This window comes from Miscanthus floridulus, chromosome 7, assembly GCF_019320115.1.
Source record: "Miscanthus floridulus cultivar M001 chromosome 7, ASM1932011v1, whole genome shotgun sequence".
Taxonomy (NCBI): Eukaryota; Viridiplantae; Streptophyta; class Magnoliopsida; order Poales; family Poaceae; genus Miscanthus; species Miscanthus floridulus.
This window is the reverse complement of record NC_089586.1, coordinates 89,513,224-89,526,401: the sequence shown is the minus strand read 5'-3', so window position 1 is coordinate 89,526,401 and position 13,178 is coordinate 89,513,224. Positions and strand designations below refer to the sequence as shown.

Below are 13,178 nucleotides of genomic sequence, written 5' to 3'. Positions count from 1 at the left end.
ACGTGAACAATAACCAGGGGTGCTGAGAATGCGCCGATTTTAGGAGCTATATGGAGTTACATATTCTAGATAATTTCTACCGCTATGCTGCTGCTATCGAATCAACTAGGTATCAATACTTCAAAATCAATTTGTAACAAAAGGGAGGCCTTTTACTATAGAGGCGATTGAAAATTGAGCCGTCTCTATTGTGGCATCCAAACCGAGCCGCCTCTGAAAATACATGCGTAGAGGCGGCGGTTGTTTCCAGCCGCCTCTAATTTTTCCAACATTGATTAGGCACTCCTTTGTATCTGATGACTTAGCTCGACAAATACAAGCTGAGTGCTTAAACAGAAGCTCATGCAAATCAGTTTTTATTTCCGCGTAGTCTCTGAATCACAACATCACACCCCTAGCCTAGCTTGTTGATGTCTCGCCGCTCCCCCACACACATATCACAATTCACACTACCAAACCGAAACATCCACACCACGCAATAGCCATCTATCCATCCACGCATGAGTACTAGAGTCAGCATGTGAGGTTGCTGCCCGGGTCGACGCCGAAATCCTGGCAGAACTGCTTGTAGTAGGCGACGCGGTTGTTGACGGAGTCCGGGTTCTTGCCGTCGCACTCGAGCGCGCCGTTGATGGCCCGGATGGTGGCGCCGAAGCCCTGCCCGGAGACGACCACCCCGTGCACGTTGTTCATCCAGTACCAGAGCGCCGACCGGAACGCGACGACGGCGCTGCGCGCCACCGCGTCGGGGTCGCCCAGCCCGTCGAAGCCGATGCTCTGCCCCGCGGGCCCGTAGTTGTAGTTCCACGAGATCTGCAGGGGGCCACGCCCGTAGTACCCTTTCCCCGCCTGGCACGGCCACTGCGTGTTGTTCGGGTCGCAGTAGTTCTTGCTCGGCCCGTCGATCTCGTTGATGTAGCAGAACTCTACACGGTTGGTGGTTGATGAAACGATTGAATTTTAGAATATCTGTAGCTTGAATGAGAAATGAAAAACGAGCTTGGGTTTTGTGATACGTACTTATGGTCTCGTGGTTGGCGTTGCCGAAGAAGGCAGCGATCTCGCGCTTGGAGTCGTCGACGGTGCCGGTGCGGCCGAACGACGGGTAGTAGCCGGCGGCGGCGAGGAAGGCGTCGCGGGTGTAGAACCCGTTGGCCTCGCACGAGGCGGCGGCCTGCGCGAGGAGCGCGTCGAAGAAGGCCGGCGTCACGATGCTGGCCACGGACACGTTGTTGGTCGCCGGCACGTCGCAGGGGCCCGACTGGCACGTGTCGGCGCCGCAGTAGTCCTCGCCCGTCCCGCAGTACCCGTACTTGCTGCAGCACTGGTCCGACGCGCACCCGCAGTTCTGCGCGGCCGCCGTGGCGGCCCAGAGGACGAGCGCCAGGACGGCGGCGACGAGCGCCGTCGGTGGCGCGACGAGCTTCTGTGCCATGGCTGGTTGCGTCTGTGTGTGATACTGATGCCTGCCTCTGGGGCTCTGGTGAGTGAGTTTCATGGTGGGCTGGGGCTTGACTTTTTATAGAGTAGGATTGGACTTTGGAGAGAAGCATGCATCCGATCAGGTCGTCTCACCTGTCGCGATCGTCCAAATGAAACGAGGGCCGAGTCAAACCGAGCGATACTCAGCAGGTCGACGCCAACCCAGGTCGGCATCTGCACGTTGTGAAATCGGTGTGAACCGCGTCGACCTCTGTGTGGGCTCATGCTGAAGCACGTCGCCGCTGGGGCGCTGCCTCACTTCTTGTTCTTGGCAGATACTTGGCCCCTTTTCTACCCGGCTACCATGGCGTAACGGCAGCGCAGAGATGATGAAACGTGAAGCAGTTTCCGAGCTCAGCTGCACGTTTGTTCTTATTAGCGGCACCTGCAGCGTTCATCTCGCGGCGTCTGCCAGCGTTGTTACTCAGGTGAAGTGAAATGTGGCCCTGTCGCGATCGTTCAAGCTGTTTCTGCGTGCAAATGACAGAACCAGTCGGTGTTTGTTGAAGCCGCCACTTCTGGAAAAAAAAACAGCAGTGAAGACTATTCGTGCAGCTGGCAAGAACCGGAGGTGGTAGAACGGAGGCCACACACGCGTCAACGAGTCAAAGTCAAACCATGACAAGCAGAGGCCCAACTAGTCAGCTGCCTCCGTTCCATTTCCTATCCGGCCGGCCGGTCGCTTATCTGTAGTTTGTAGTTTGCTCGTATATGATCGTGGATTATAAGCTGAAACAATATTTTTTTTACATCAAACCAACCAGCAGTAAATAATCCATGATCGTTTACAGCCTGCCGAACAGGTTGTACGTCATCCGAGTACTACTGTCTTTGCCACCACAGGCACTGGTAGAGCCGCGAGTTTAGTCAACGAGCATGAGATGAGACAGACATGTCGGTTTGTTTCGCTGAAATTTAGCTTATACCGATGCTTATGCTGATTTATTGTGAGAGAAAAATATTATTCGTTCGCTGAAAAGTACCGTTAAAGTAGTTCAAGTGAAATAAAAATAAAAATGCATGGATGGCCATTCTCCAATCCCCACTATGTCTAGGTCTCTTAAACTACATTTTTAGACACGGTTTAGATGCTAAAGTATTATAAGATACTATTCTCTCCTTTCTAAATTATAATATGTTTTGTTTTTTAAATTTGTTGTTTTACTATGTATCAAGACTATATCTAAGTGCATAACAAAAACAATATATTTAGAAAAGTCAAAAATTTGAAATGGATGGAGTACATAATTTAGAAACCATATATTTAGAACCCATAGACATATAAAACCATGAGCAGTGCCAGCGATGTTGGTAATCCTCATAGGCAGCATGTAAATTTCTTTGATCGTAGCTTATTTATCACACGTGTCAGGTTTGTAGTTCTTGAACTACAGATTGGACAAGCATATGAATACTGGTTCATGAGGTTATCTTACTGAGTTTTTCCTATTCTTCTCCTACGTATACTGCTAAACTTATGTTCCCCATCTCAAAATAATGGCCAGGATGAACCATCAGCATGTGTAGGTAATGATCAACAACTGTTACTCAGGTAAATTACTTTTAGATGCAGTCCACAATAAGAGAAAACTGCACAACATCTGCATTTTTTTCCTTCAAATAATTAAACTTAGGCCCTGTTTGGCATGTTGGTAATATTTTGGAGCGGTAATTTATTTACAAGTGTAAATTCTTGTGCATAACAAAACACCTTAGATACATGTGTATCTTTTCTCTCCGGGGTTTGCTGTTTGGGCGAAGAGAATCCGCTAATGTACACAGTATGGCTCAATATAGGCCCTGTTTGGTACAGCTTATCTAGGAAGCGCTTCCCAGATAAGCTGCACAAATAGAGTAAAAGCGGCGGTCAAAATAAGCTGGTCTGATTCAGCTTCTGCTTTTTAGTATAAATGGGAGCTGTGGGAATAAGCGTGGCCAGAATAAGCTGCTGAAAAACATAACGTTTGGCTGTTGATTTCAGCTTATTTTGGCCATAAGCAGCTTATAAGCTGTACAAACAGGCCCATAAACAAAGCTCGTCCCTTCAGCGAAGCTTATTTCGTATCCAAAACGTATCAAGCTTGAACGTCCATTGTGTCAGAGTGAGTCAAATTGTAGCTCAAAAAACAAACAAGTTTCGTATCCAAGCACATAATCAAAGGCTTATTTCACTATGTTCCATACCAGAACTCGAAATAGAAAAAAAATAAAGCAGCCTTAAAAATATAAGAGCAAAATTCAAACGGGAACACAACCGAACATCAACAGCGAAGAACATTATATCAGAGCCCCAAAAAATCATGTCAGAACATCAAATTGGAACAAGAATGTTGTGCCCAACCACTGCACTACCATCTATGCAATGGAGATATGCTCAGTACACATACACACATAAGAACACAAGAGTTCCATGCAAATCATAACCTTGCAGGGCACCGCGACATCCATGAGAGTGAGCTTCGGATTGTTCTTCTAAGCTCAAATGCAAGGACATAAATAATGTTTTAAAACAGTTAACTAAATGGTTGAAGGAACTTTTAGCATCAAACAATATTGTGTGACTAAATGCTTCCATTTTGCACGGCCTTCAAATGTTGCGACCACTAACCTGCAAAATATAGTTATAAAAATATACATAGTGTATAGTTTAAATAAACAGACTTGGTGATAGTAAAATTGACAGTCCAATTTTGTTTTACTATAGATGTCCATTCAGAGAGTGTATATGTAAAGCAACAGACTTGGTTCTTGAGGGCAAACAAAATAATAATTTAAGGGCCCCCTCTTGCAGCCATGCCATGGATTATTTCAACATCCGCATCAAAATCAAGCCAAAATTAAGCTATATATTGTAAGGAACAGTTCATGTGCCAAAGCTAAAAACCACAATCTAGGTAGCAGTACTAGCATCAAATGACTATCTAGGTAGCTTCATCATCGCAAATTAAAGTTGCAGTAGAACTGCTATCAGACTATCCGATAGCACTACTACTCATTCACATGAAAGGAAGCTGATAAGGTACTATCAATGCTGTACAGAAGTAATCAAGGAAGCAATCACATGAAATTCCTGCTGTAATAGTGCCTTCTGTACTAGCTCTGCTATATGGAAATTCCATTACATGCATATAAGAATAAATGGATGGCCAATATATTGATGCGAATTTGAAAATAAGCAAACTTACTTGTGTTTGATTGTGTTCCAAGCTTATTCACTTCTTTAGTTAGCGCAAATTGCAGCTCAAATAAGCAAGACAAATGACATCTAGAGAAAATAGAAAATGAAACACAAGTAAGTTTCCTGTAGATAGCCTCCCAATGTTACCTGCTAGGCATTGTCGGTGTCGGTTTGTAAGGAAAAAAGACCATCTTAGTTTTTTTGGTTGAGATGCACAAACACCGTTGGAGATTAGTGCTTGGTGGCAAAATCAAGTGCAAATATTTCAGCGATGCGCATGCATAATGAATCTCCCTTTATTTTTAGTTTTGAGCATATATAGTATAGAGATATATAGAGTAATAATGTAACCAGAGAGGGAAAGAGGATGGACAAAATAGATCTCGACATAGTGAAGATGTATAATATTACCTCCGTCCAAAAATAAATTAATTCCTAAAATGATTCTAAGTCAAATTATTTTATGTTTAACCAACTTTATAAAAAAGGATAACAACATCGATAACACAAACAAATATATTGTGAAAATATACTTCATGATGTATGTATTGATATATACTAATTTGATGTCATAATGTTGGCGCTCTTTTTTATAATGTTAGTTAAATTTAAAATAATTTGATTTATGACGATTTTAGAAGTTGATTTAATTTGGGATGACAGGCGGGAGTAGTACAGATGCCACGATGAAGCGACGAAAAGGTCCAGATCGCGAACTGAGCGTATCTTAGCTGGTTGGTTTGCTTTGTGTGGAACTTGTTACCTAAGTTCTAAGTCCTCGATTTGACAAAGGTGCTCATATTTTTCTATATTTATTTTAGGATTTAACATCATCGTTCTTTTAGTGATAGGCAACATGCTCCTCGACGTAAGGTGTTTGTGGTAATTTCATCAATATCAAGGTTTGTCAATTCCCTCTTTAGTGTACGAGTGTCCATGTATGTAATTTAAAGAAAGAAAAGGTCTTGTAATCATATTTGATTAAAAAATATAAAGATATAACGAACAGTTACGTGGAAGGAAATATATTGGCAAGAGTGTTTGGCAAATAGGGCATTTTGACTACTCCCTCGTGAAACATAGTGTATTTATTTATGCTAATCCAAACTAATTTAAGTTTGACCAAATTTATAAAAAAAGAACAATAATATTTTTAACATCATATAAACTCGATTAGAAATATTATGGAATATATTTTTATAACCTAATTTTTTGTTGTGGTAGAAGTTAATACATTTTTCTACATTTTTAGTCAAAATATAAGGCTGGTTGACTTAGGATAAATGTAAATACGAGACTACATGGGTGTTTGGTTCTAGGGATTAAATTTTAGTCCATGTCACATCGGACGTTCGGATGCTAATTAGGAGAACTAAATATGAGTTAATTATAAAACTAATTACATAGATAGAGACTAATTTACAAGATGAATTTATTAAGCCTAATTAATCCATCATTAGCACATATTTACTGTAGTACCACATTGTCAAATCATAGACTAATTAGGCTTAAAAAAATCGTCTCGTAAATTAATCGCAATCTGTGTAATTAGTTATTTTTAGTCTATATTTAATATTCCATGCATGTGTCCAAATATCCGATGGGACATGGACTAAAATTGGGTCTAAGGAACCAAACAGGCCCTACCTTCCTGAAAATGATGCAATTCTATATGTATTTTGGTTTCCGTATCCAAAGTTTGATTAGTATATAGGTAGACATATTAATGTTTTTGACACCAAATAAGTATATTATAAAAATATAGAGCATGTTTGATACCATAAGCTAATTGTTAGCTAGCTAACTTTAGCTCAAATTAGCTCTAGTGTATCCAAGAGGGCTCATAGATGAGCCTAATTTTTTTAGCTAAGTTTTTAACTAGTTGCTAGCCAACTAGCTAGACAATCATAGCTAATTTGTACTAATTTTAGTCCAACTAGTAACTAGCCATGTGTATCACAGTACACTCTTATTTGATATTATAACTATTTATATTTTTATATGTAATTAGTTAAATTCGAGATACTTTAATTTAATACTATGCTAAATTTATATTTTTTTTCTAGACAAAGGGATTAGAATTGCATTCTTTCGGAGTATATATTTCAGGACAAAGGGAATATTTATTTTCTAGTTAATAATAAGTGATTTGTTACGGTGCATAGGAGGAACCACCGGTTTCTCCCGTGGAAAATATTTACCGCACCTATTAATTACGAAAATTAATTAATTGTTCTTAAGGGCAGTTTAGTCCTTCTCTCCTGTAATGAATCTCTAACTCCTGACCCAATTCAATTCCACGAACGGGAGTGGCCGGTGCCTGCGACTCAGGATCTCGTTGCTTGCGTCGCCGCCTCCCAGGTCGCTGGCAAGCCGCCCGCCGGCTCGCCGTATCTCCGACCGCCTCGCAGCCAGGGGGCCGCTGCGCCGACCGCGCTAGGAGAGGGAGAGTCGTGCCCCTGCATACCTCGCCTCATCGCGGGAGGCCGCCATGGCCGCCACCATGACCATGGCCACTACGCCGCGGGTAACATGCGCTGAGCCTTCCCTAACCGAGCCATGACCACCACCACGGTTCACATGGTCCGTCGCGCTTTAGCGCAATCACACAAGCTGGATTCGCCGTCACCCCTTGCATCATCGCCGCCGCTGCTGCCGTCGCGCTGTGCGCTGCCGCGTGCACGCTGGCAGCACGCTCCGCGTTACATCCGGCCACGACGCTGCCAGAACTGGGTCCTACCGGGCCCTGTGCATCCCGCCATGACACCACCTTCCCCGCCGCTCGCCGCCTTCTATACGCTCCGCCCAAGCCGCCGCCTGCCGCAGCACGCCGCCGCCTCCTGTGGCCGGCTCGCACTAGCACTTCCCATGCCTTGCCGCTGCAACCTCGAGTGCGGGAAGCTCTGGCCCTGATCCCGCGCACGGTCTTAGCCGCCGGCGAGATCCCACCGGCCGGCCGTCGTTCCTAGTTTCTGCGATTTGGGGATAAACAACATTCGGATATAAGAGATGCTGACATGAGATTATGAGAAACAACACCTTTTTTAATTCATAGAAGGAGCTCCTTTTTTATTCAGAAAAGCAGCTCCATTTTTTTAATCCCGAGAAGCAGCTCACGAGCGGCCTGTTCGCTGGTTGGTTTTTGGGCTGGTTTGGGCTGGCTGGTGCTGATTTATTGTGAGAGAAAAACACGGTTGGCTGGCTGGTTTGGGCTGGCTGAAACCAACAAGCGAACAGGCCGGAGATGTCAAAATAATGTTATATCCTCCAAATTTAATTGTAAGCCACTTCAGGGTCCACATATTTTTTTTTTAGTTTTAGCCCATAACTTAAGGTCCTGTTCGTTTGAGCTACTTTTTAACATTAGAATCAGTTTAGCGTAAAAATCAACGTCAGTATAAGTCAAATTTTAGCATAAGCGAACGAAACCTAATTTCCTAGCGCCGTAAAATTTCACTAATAATAAAGGAAATATATAGAGTTTAAACTTTAAACAGACAATCAGTTAACCAGCAGCCCGTTCCCCCCTAATCAGTTATGTCTTCTGCAGCACCCAACCAGCAGCCCGTTCCCCCCTTGCCTTATCTTCTCCCGTTCACCCCGCGTGCGCGCGCTCTCTCTCGCGCGCGGCGACCGACCGGCGCCGTCCTAAGCCAGGTACCCAGGCGTTCGTCTGTCCCTTCGCCAGGCCTTCGACGGTCCCTTCGCCGGCGACGAGTACCCAACAAGTATGCGGACCCTTCCCTTCCCTTCCCTTCCTTTCCTGCTGTGCGAAACCGAGTTCCCGAACCCTAACTTGAGCTATTTGGCTATTTCCCTATTTATTATTCCGACATGATCTAATTTAAGTGTATAGATATATTATGCCTACTAACTTCGATTTTTTCGTAAAAATTTACTGGGTGTATACATGTGTACACCCATGTCCTCTACTGGGCCTGCCCCTGAGAGGAAGCATTCCATAGCCTATTAGAAAGCCGTGTTGATGTCCTGTGTTTTTACATGTGAAAGATGGAGTTTAATTTGCGCTGAGCAGTCAGTAATCAGTCAGGCTGAGATAAGAGAATGAAGAAGAGGTGTTTGTGTCACCAACTTCTGGCAAATTAAGAAGCAGAATAAGGCTTCCCGGCTAATGTGTTCTTTGCCGTAAATTTGCTGAAATAGTTGTGAGAAATGAACGAACCAACCAAAATGTGCTTGGGCATGCTGAAGTTTGCTAGTTGCCAATTTTTAAGGTCATGTAAAATTGATCTAAGTTGATCCCATAGGCATTGGAACCAAGGCAGGTGAAGATTGTTTTAGGCATAATGGGGGGTTCAACCGAGCCCCATGTCACATGCTATTCCCTTTGCAGGTAGTCTTATGCCACTTTTTACTCATGTCATTCCTATTTGGAATGTGAGATGTGGTATTTTTTCACCTTAAGTTAGTTGTGATGCTTCCATTTCCTCTTTTCGATTTTATTTTTTATTTAGGTTATCATGTAGATTTCCTTGATGTATAATGTAGTGTCATCATGTCAATGGTTGTGTACACTGTCTCTATTTTTTGTTTGAGTGTCAATAGGGATCTGTCATACAGAACAGGGTTCCCTCATACCGGTAGCGCATGAACATGAAGAATTGAAGTTCATATGGTTTCTGCCAAGGTTGGCTACATTGCATTTAATCTGGTTATTGGTCAGCTTACCAACAGATTCTCCGGAAACTTTATGTTCTGATGCATGAATTGTTTTTTTTTTCATTTTCTTTGCATTTTGAGGGAGGTAGAAAACCAAACTGGATCATGCATATTCTTAGTTATGTAACTGAAAGAGAGAGAGTTGATTGAAATTCTATTAAGAAGGAAAGCTATCCAAATCTTGGCTACCTGGTTGGGTTTACAAAAAAAAAACACTGTCCCCACCCCCACAAACACAGAAACACCCAACCCACATCATATGCATTAGATTCTGTTGTTATCTATTTTTATACTGCCTTCGAGGCATTGGCATTTTCCTCGCAATTTCTGAAATTCTTACATTTAATGTGAATCTGCAGATTTGGTTCTAGTTAACTATTCAAGAAGTAGGAAACGATGAGCTACTTCCAAGCCACTACTTGCAAGCCTCACAGTAGGATCATTGTGAACAAACCTATAGCAGGTCTTGGGAGCACATATCAGTATCCATTATATTCACATGCTCTTGGATTCCACAAGCTGCAACAGAAGGTGTACCCAAGGCTAGTTCTCATTGCTGCTAGCCACAAAAGGCTTACTCCTGTATGTGCCTTAAGTGGAAAGGGAAACCCTGGCACTGCTGATGATGTAAGTAGCTTCTAAGGCCTTCCTTTTATGCTTGATATTTCTTATAAATTTATCATGCAAAAATGCATAGCTGTGTTGTTTTCTTGATATGATTCCAGGGGTGTGTTGAATACGTGTCAAATGATAGTGTTACCGTGGATTCACTGCCAATTACCAAAATTTTGGTCACTCATAGGTTTTGTCCAAGGCCAGTTTCGGTAGCTTAGTTGGTGGATGAAATTAAACAAAGTTGATGTTTTGTCGGTGCCAAAATTTATGAATGCCACCAATGCACTTGATATTGTTGAATGAGTAAAGTTCGCTACCGGTCCTTAAACTTGTGCAACTGTGTCATCCTGGTCCCTAAATTTACAAAACGTTCATCTAGATACCTAAACATTGTTCGGGTCTCATTGCCCATCCAAACGGGTCTGAACCTGCTACCCGTGACTGTGTCTCCTCCCGGACTGACCAGTGCCTACTGCGCCGCTCGGCCTTTGGCCTCCTCGACGGCAACTCTTCGCACGCCGGACGTCCGCGGCAGGGAAGCGCGCTCACCCAGGGCACCCTCGCCCAGCAGCTCATGGGCCTGCTCGCACGGTGGCGCTGGGGCGGCCTCACCTGGTGTTGCTCGGGTGGTGATGCGTGCAGGGGCGGCTTGCCGGTGGCTTCAGGCTACTCTCGGCTCGCCACCTCTTGCTGCCGGCGGCTTTTGCCTAGGCCGCACCACGGTGCATGTACTACTGTCCTCGGAGTCGTGTCATGGGTGAGAGGGAGCGGCCACGGCTCGAGCACGGAGACAATTGCTTCCTTGCTCGCCTGCGTTTTGATGGTGTGTAGTCTAGTCTCTGCGGCGTCGGACTTGGCGCAGCCGCGCAGGCCACCTAGCGCAGCCGTACTGGCCGAATGACCAAGACGTCGCTTCCACCGGCGAGCTTCGAGGTCACCTCACCTAGTCGTCATGGCTGTCCAGTCCTCCTTCACAGCCTCCTCTGCGCAGCAGGACTGCTCTGACAGCCTCTCCATGGCGTCCGATGCGTCGACAACGCCAGTGGTGTGCGACGCGCGGCCTGCGCGGGCGCCGAAGAGGAGGAGGCATTCGGTGGCGGCGTGGTTGTCGCGTTCGATTCCACAGACCCACACGCCGGCCGTGGTTGGCACGTACTACGGCAGCTCGGACTGAGGCCGAGCGTGGGTGGCCAGTGGCTGGAGCACGTTGATCCTGCTAGCTAGTTCACGACATTTGGGACCAAAATGACACACCTACGCAAATTATAGGACCGCATGGAGATCCGATAGGACTATTGTGAGACCCGAACAATGTTTAGGTACCTATAAATAATTATTTTGAGAGTTTAGGGACCGGGATGACATAGGGACACAAGTTTAAGGATCGGCAGTGGACTTTACTCTTGTTGAATTAAGTAAAACATGGTCAGAGTGATATTTTTATTTGCATGTGCCATACGCCCATACTGTGCACTTAGATATTTGTTAAATTGAACTAGTGTATGATATATTTGGTGGATCAAAGCAAACTTACTCTTGTCTCGCTTCAGAATTTTGTCATACTCCTTTAGGTGGATTACTTCTGTTGTTTTTGGAAGTCATAATAATCTGCTGGGTTATTCTCAACTATTTAAAACTATATTTTTAAATTGTTGGTCAAAGTTAGGAATGTTTGACTTAGGACAAACCTAAAATGGAGGGAGCATGTTAGGCTACCATATCGAATTTAAACACAGATCAAGGGTACATGTTAGGAATAGCTGGCTTGGTCAAGAAACCAAATATATAGGAAAAGTCTCAATCCCCAAAACATTTACATACATTTGGTTCTGCTAGCAGAGTGCATTTACATTTCTTAATAGGTTGGTGATCTTGTATATCGGTTTTTTGCAGCCTTTGATGGAATCTTTGAAGAAAGCTATGGCTGATGCAAAAAAGCCCCGGCCCATACAAAACTTGCTGAAGGAGCAGGTGGCTAAACTGAGAGAACAAGCGTCTGGTGGAGGCGGAGGGAATGGGAATCGCCGTGGGGGCAGTGGTGGTTCTGGTGGCCCAGATGATGAATCGTTCAAGGAAACATTGGATGAAGTAGTCCAAGTTATCTTGGCCACTGTTGCTTTCATACTTGTGGTAATTGTTTTGTTTTCCTTGTTTCTTCTGCATTTCCTGGTATACCTATTTGATAAGTTAGCACTGGGCATCATAGACTGCTGAAACACCATTGCTTATGAAAAAGACAGAATGGTATCAATAGACTTCATGCTCTTAGGTTTTTTTTGCTTGTACATGTGACACTTAGGTATAAAATGATTATAGTCCCTTTATGATATGAATTACCTTTACAATTTTGCTATAGCCAGATCTTACGAAATTCAAATGTATGCATCTGTGTTTATCATAGTGACAAGCATTAACCCTCCAGGATGGCTGCTAAATCACTGTATTTTTTCTAACGGTGCAGTACATCCACATAATCAGAGGGGAGGAACTTTACCGTCTTGCCAGGGACTACACCAGATATCTCGTCACTGGTAAGAGGACTGCCCGACTGAAGCGTGCCATGCAAAAGTGGCACAACTTCTCCGAGAGCTTCATGCAGAAGGAAGGCTCAGAAGAGGACCAATATGAGAGATCAGCTGTGTCAAAACCTACATGGTGGCAACAGCCTCAGAAATTTGTGCATCTTATGCAGGAGCTTTGCAGGGGAAACTGGCGTCCCCATGCTCAGGAGTCTTAGTTGATGGGGTATCATCAGCCCCCCTCCTTTTTTTGACCCATTGCAGAATGCATAATAGGAACGTGGGCTAGTGCAGCGGAGTAAGGTCGCCTGTCGCCTGGACCATTGATTTTTTTTGTTCTTTACCGGGTATGTCTCGTGAGTGAATTCTTGGCAATTTTGTAGTTGATGGGACCGTGTTTTGAGACCGTAACCTGCCAATCAGACGTTGGTGATAGCTTGTGCATCTGATCGATCAAAACTCTCAACTGTGACACGAAATGTGTAGCGGGGGATTAAGGATTATTTACAAACTCTTTCTATGCACGTGTTTGTTGAGGACTGCAGATCTCTTGCCACAAGCCTCAGCCCTCGGCTAATCAGCTAGCAAGTTGCCATGCCATACATTTTTTTTGGGGTTAGGATTAGGACATTAGTACTTCAAAGTTACACAATTATTCTTGCCATGCTAATGCAACAGTGTACGATAATGTTTTGTAGGAAATT

The 13,178-nt window shown here is 44.2% G+C and overlaps 2 protein-coding genes across 3 annotated transcripts; one reads left to right on the top strand and one right to left on the bottom strand.

The window, feature by feature from the left end:
- Positions 1 to 340: 340 nt before the first annotated feature.
- On the bottom strand, positions 341 to 1,471 carry LOC136463760 (chitinase 6-like). The gene is made up of 2 exons (XM_066462736.1): positions 1,021 to 1,471; positions 341 to 926 (listed from the first exon to the last, which is right to left on the bottom strand). The coding sequence occupies exons 1-2, from the start codon at positions 1,433 to 1,435 to the stop codon at positions 514 to 516; spliced, it is 828 nt and encodes a 275-aa protein (XP_066318833.1). The 5' UTR covers positions 1,436 to 1,471; the 3' UTR covers positions 341 to 513.
- A 6,734-nt stretch (positions 1,472 to 8,205) lies between these two features.
- Positions 8,206 to 12,985, top strand: LOC136467264 (uncharacterized). 2 transcript variants are annotated; one of them, XM_066465892.1, is made up of 5 exons: positions 8,206 to 8,388; positions 8,929 to 9,308; positions 9,700 to 9,967; positions 11,849 to 12,085; positions 12,417 to 12,985. In XM_066465892.1, exons 3-5 carry the CDS (start codon positions 9,737 to 9,739, stop codon positions 12,690 to 12,692), a joined length of 744 nt encoding a protein of 247 aa, XP_066321989.1. In that variant the 5' UTR covers positions 8,206 to 8,388; positions 8,929 to 9,308; positions 9,700 to 9,736; the 3' UTR covers positions 12,693 to 12,985. The 2 variants fall into 2 exon arrangements, with proteins under 2 accessions (XP_066321989.1, XP_066321988.1); XM_066465891.1 differs by lacking the exon at positions 8,929 to 9,308 and having other exon boundaries at positions 8,207 to 8,388.
- The last annotated feature ends 193 nt before the right edge of the window (positions 12,986 to 13,178 follow it).

Coding starts and splice junctions, on each gene's coding strand:
- LOC136467264 (XM_066465892.1), top strand. CDS start 9,737: ATGAGCTACTTCCAAGCCACTACTTGCAAGCCTCACAGTAGGATCATT. Junction 9,968..11,848: donor ACCCTGGCACTGCTGATGAT/GTAAGTAGCTTC, acceptor GGTTTTTTGCAG/CCTTTGATGGAATCTTTGAA. Junction 12,086..12,416: donor CTGTTGCTTTCATACTTGTG/GTAATTGTTTTG, acceptor CTAACGGTGCAG/TACATCCACATAATCAGAGG.
- LOC136463760 (XM_066462736.1), bottom strand. CDS start 1,435: ATGGCACAGAAGCTCGTCGCGCCACCGACGGCGCTCGTCGCCGCCGTC. Junction 927..1,020: donor CGCCAACCACGAGACCATAA/GTACGTATCACA, acceptor CCAACCGTGTAG/AGTTCTGCTACATCAACGAG.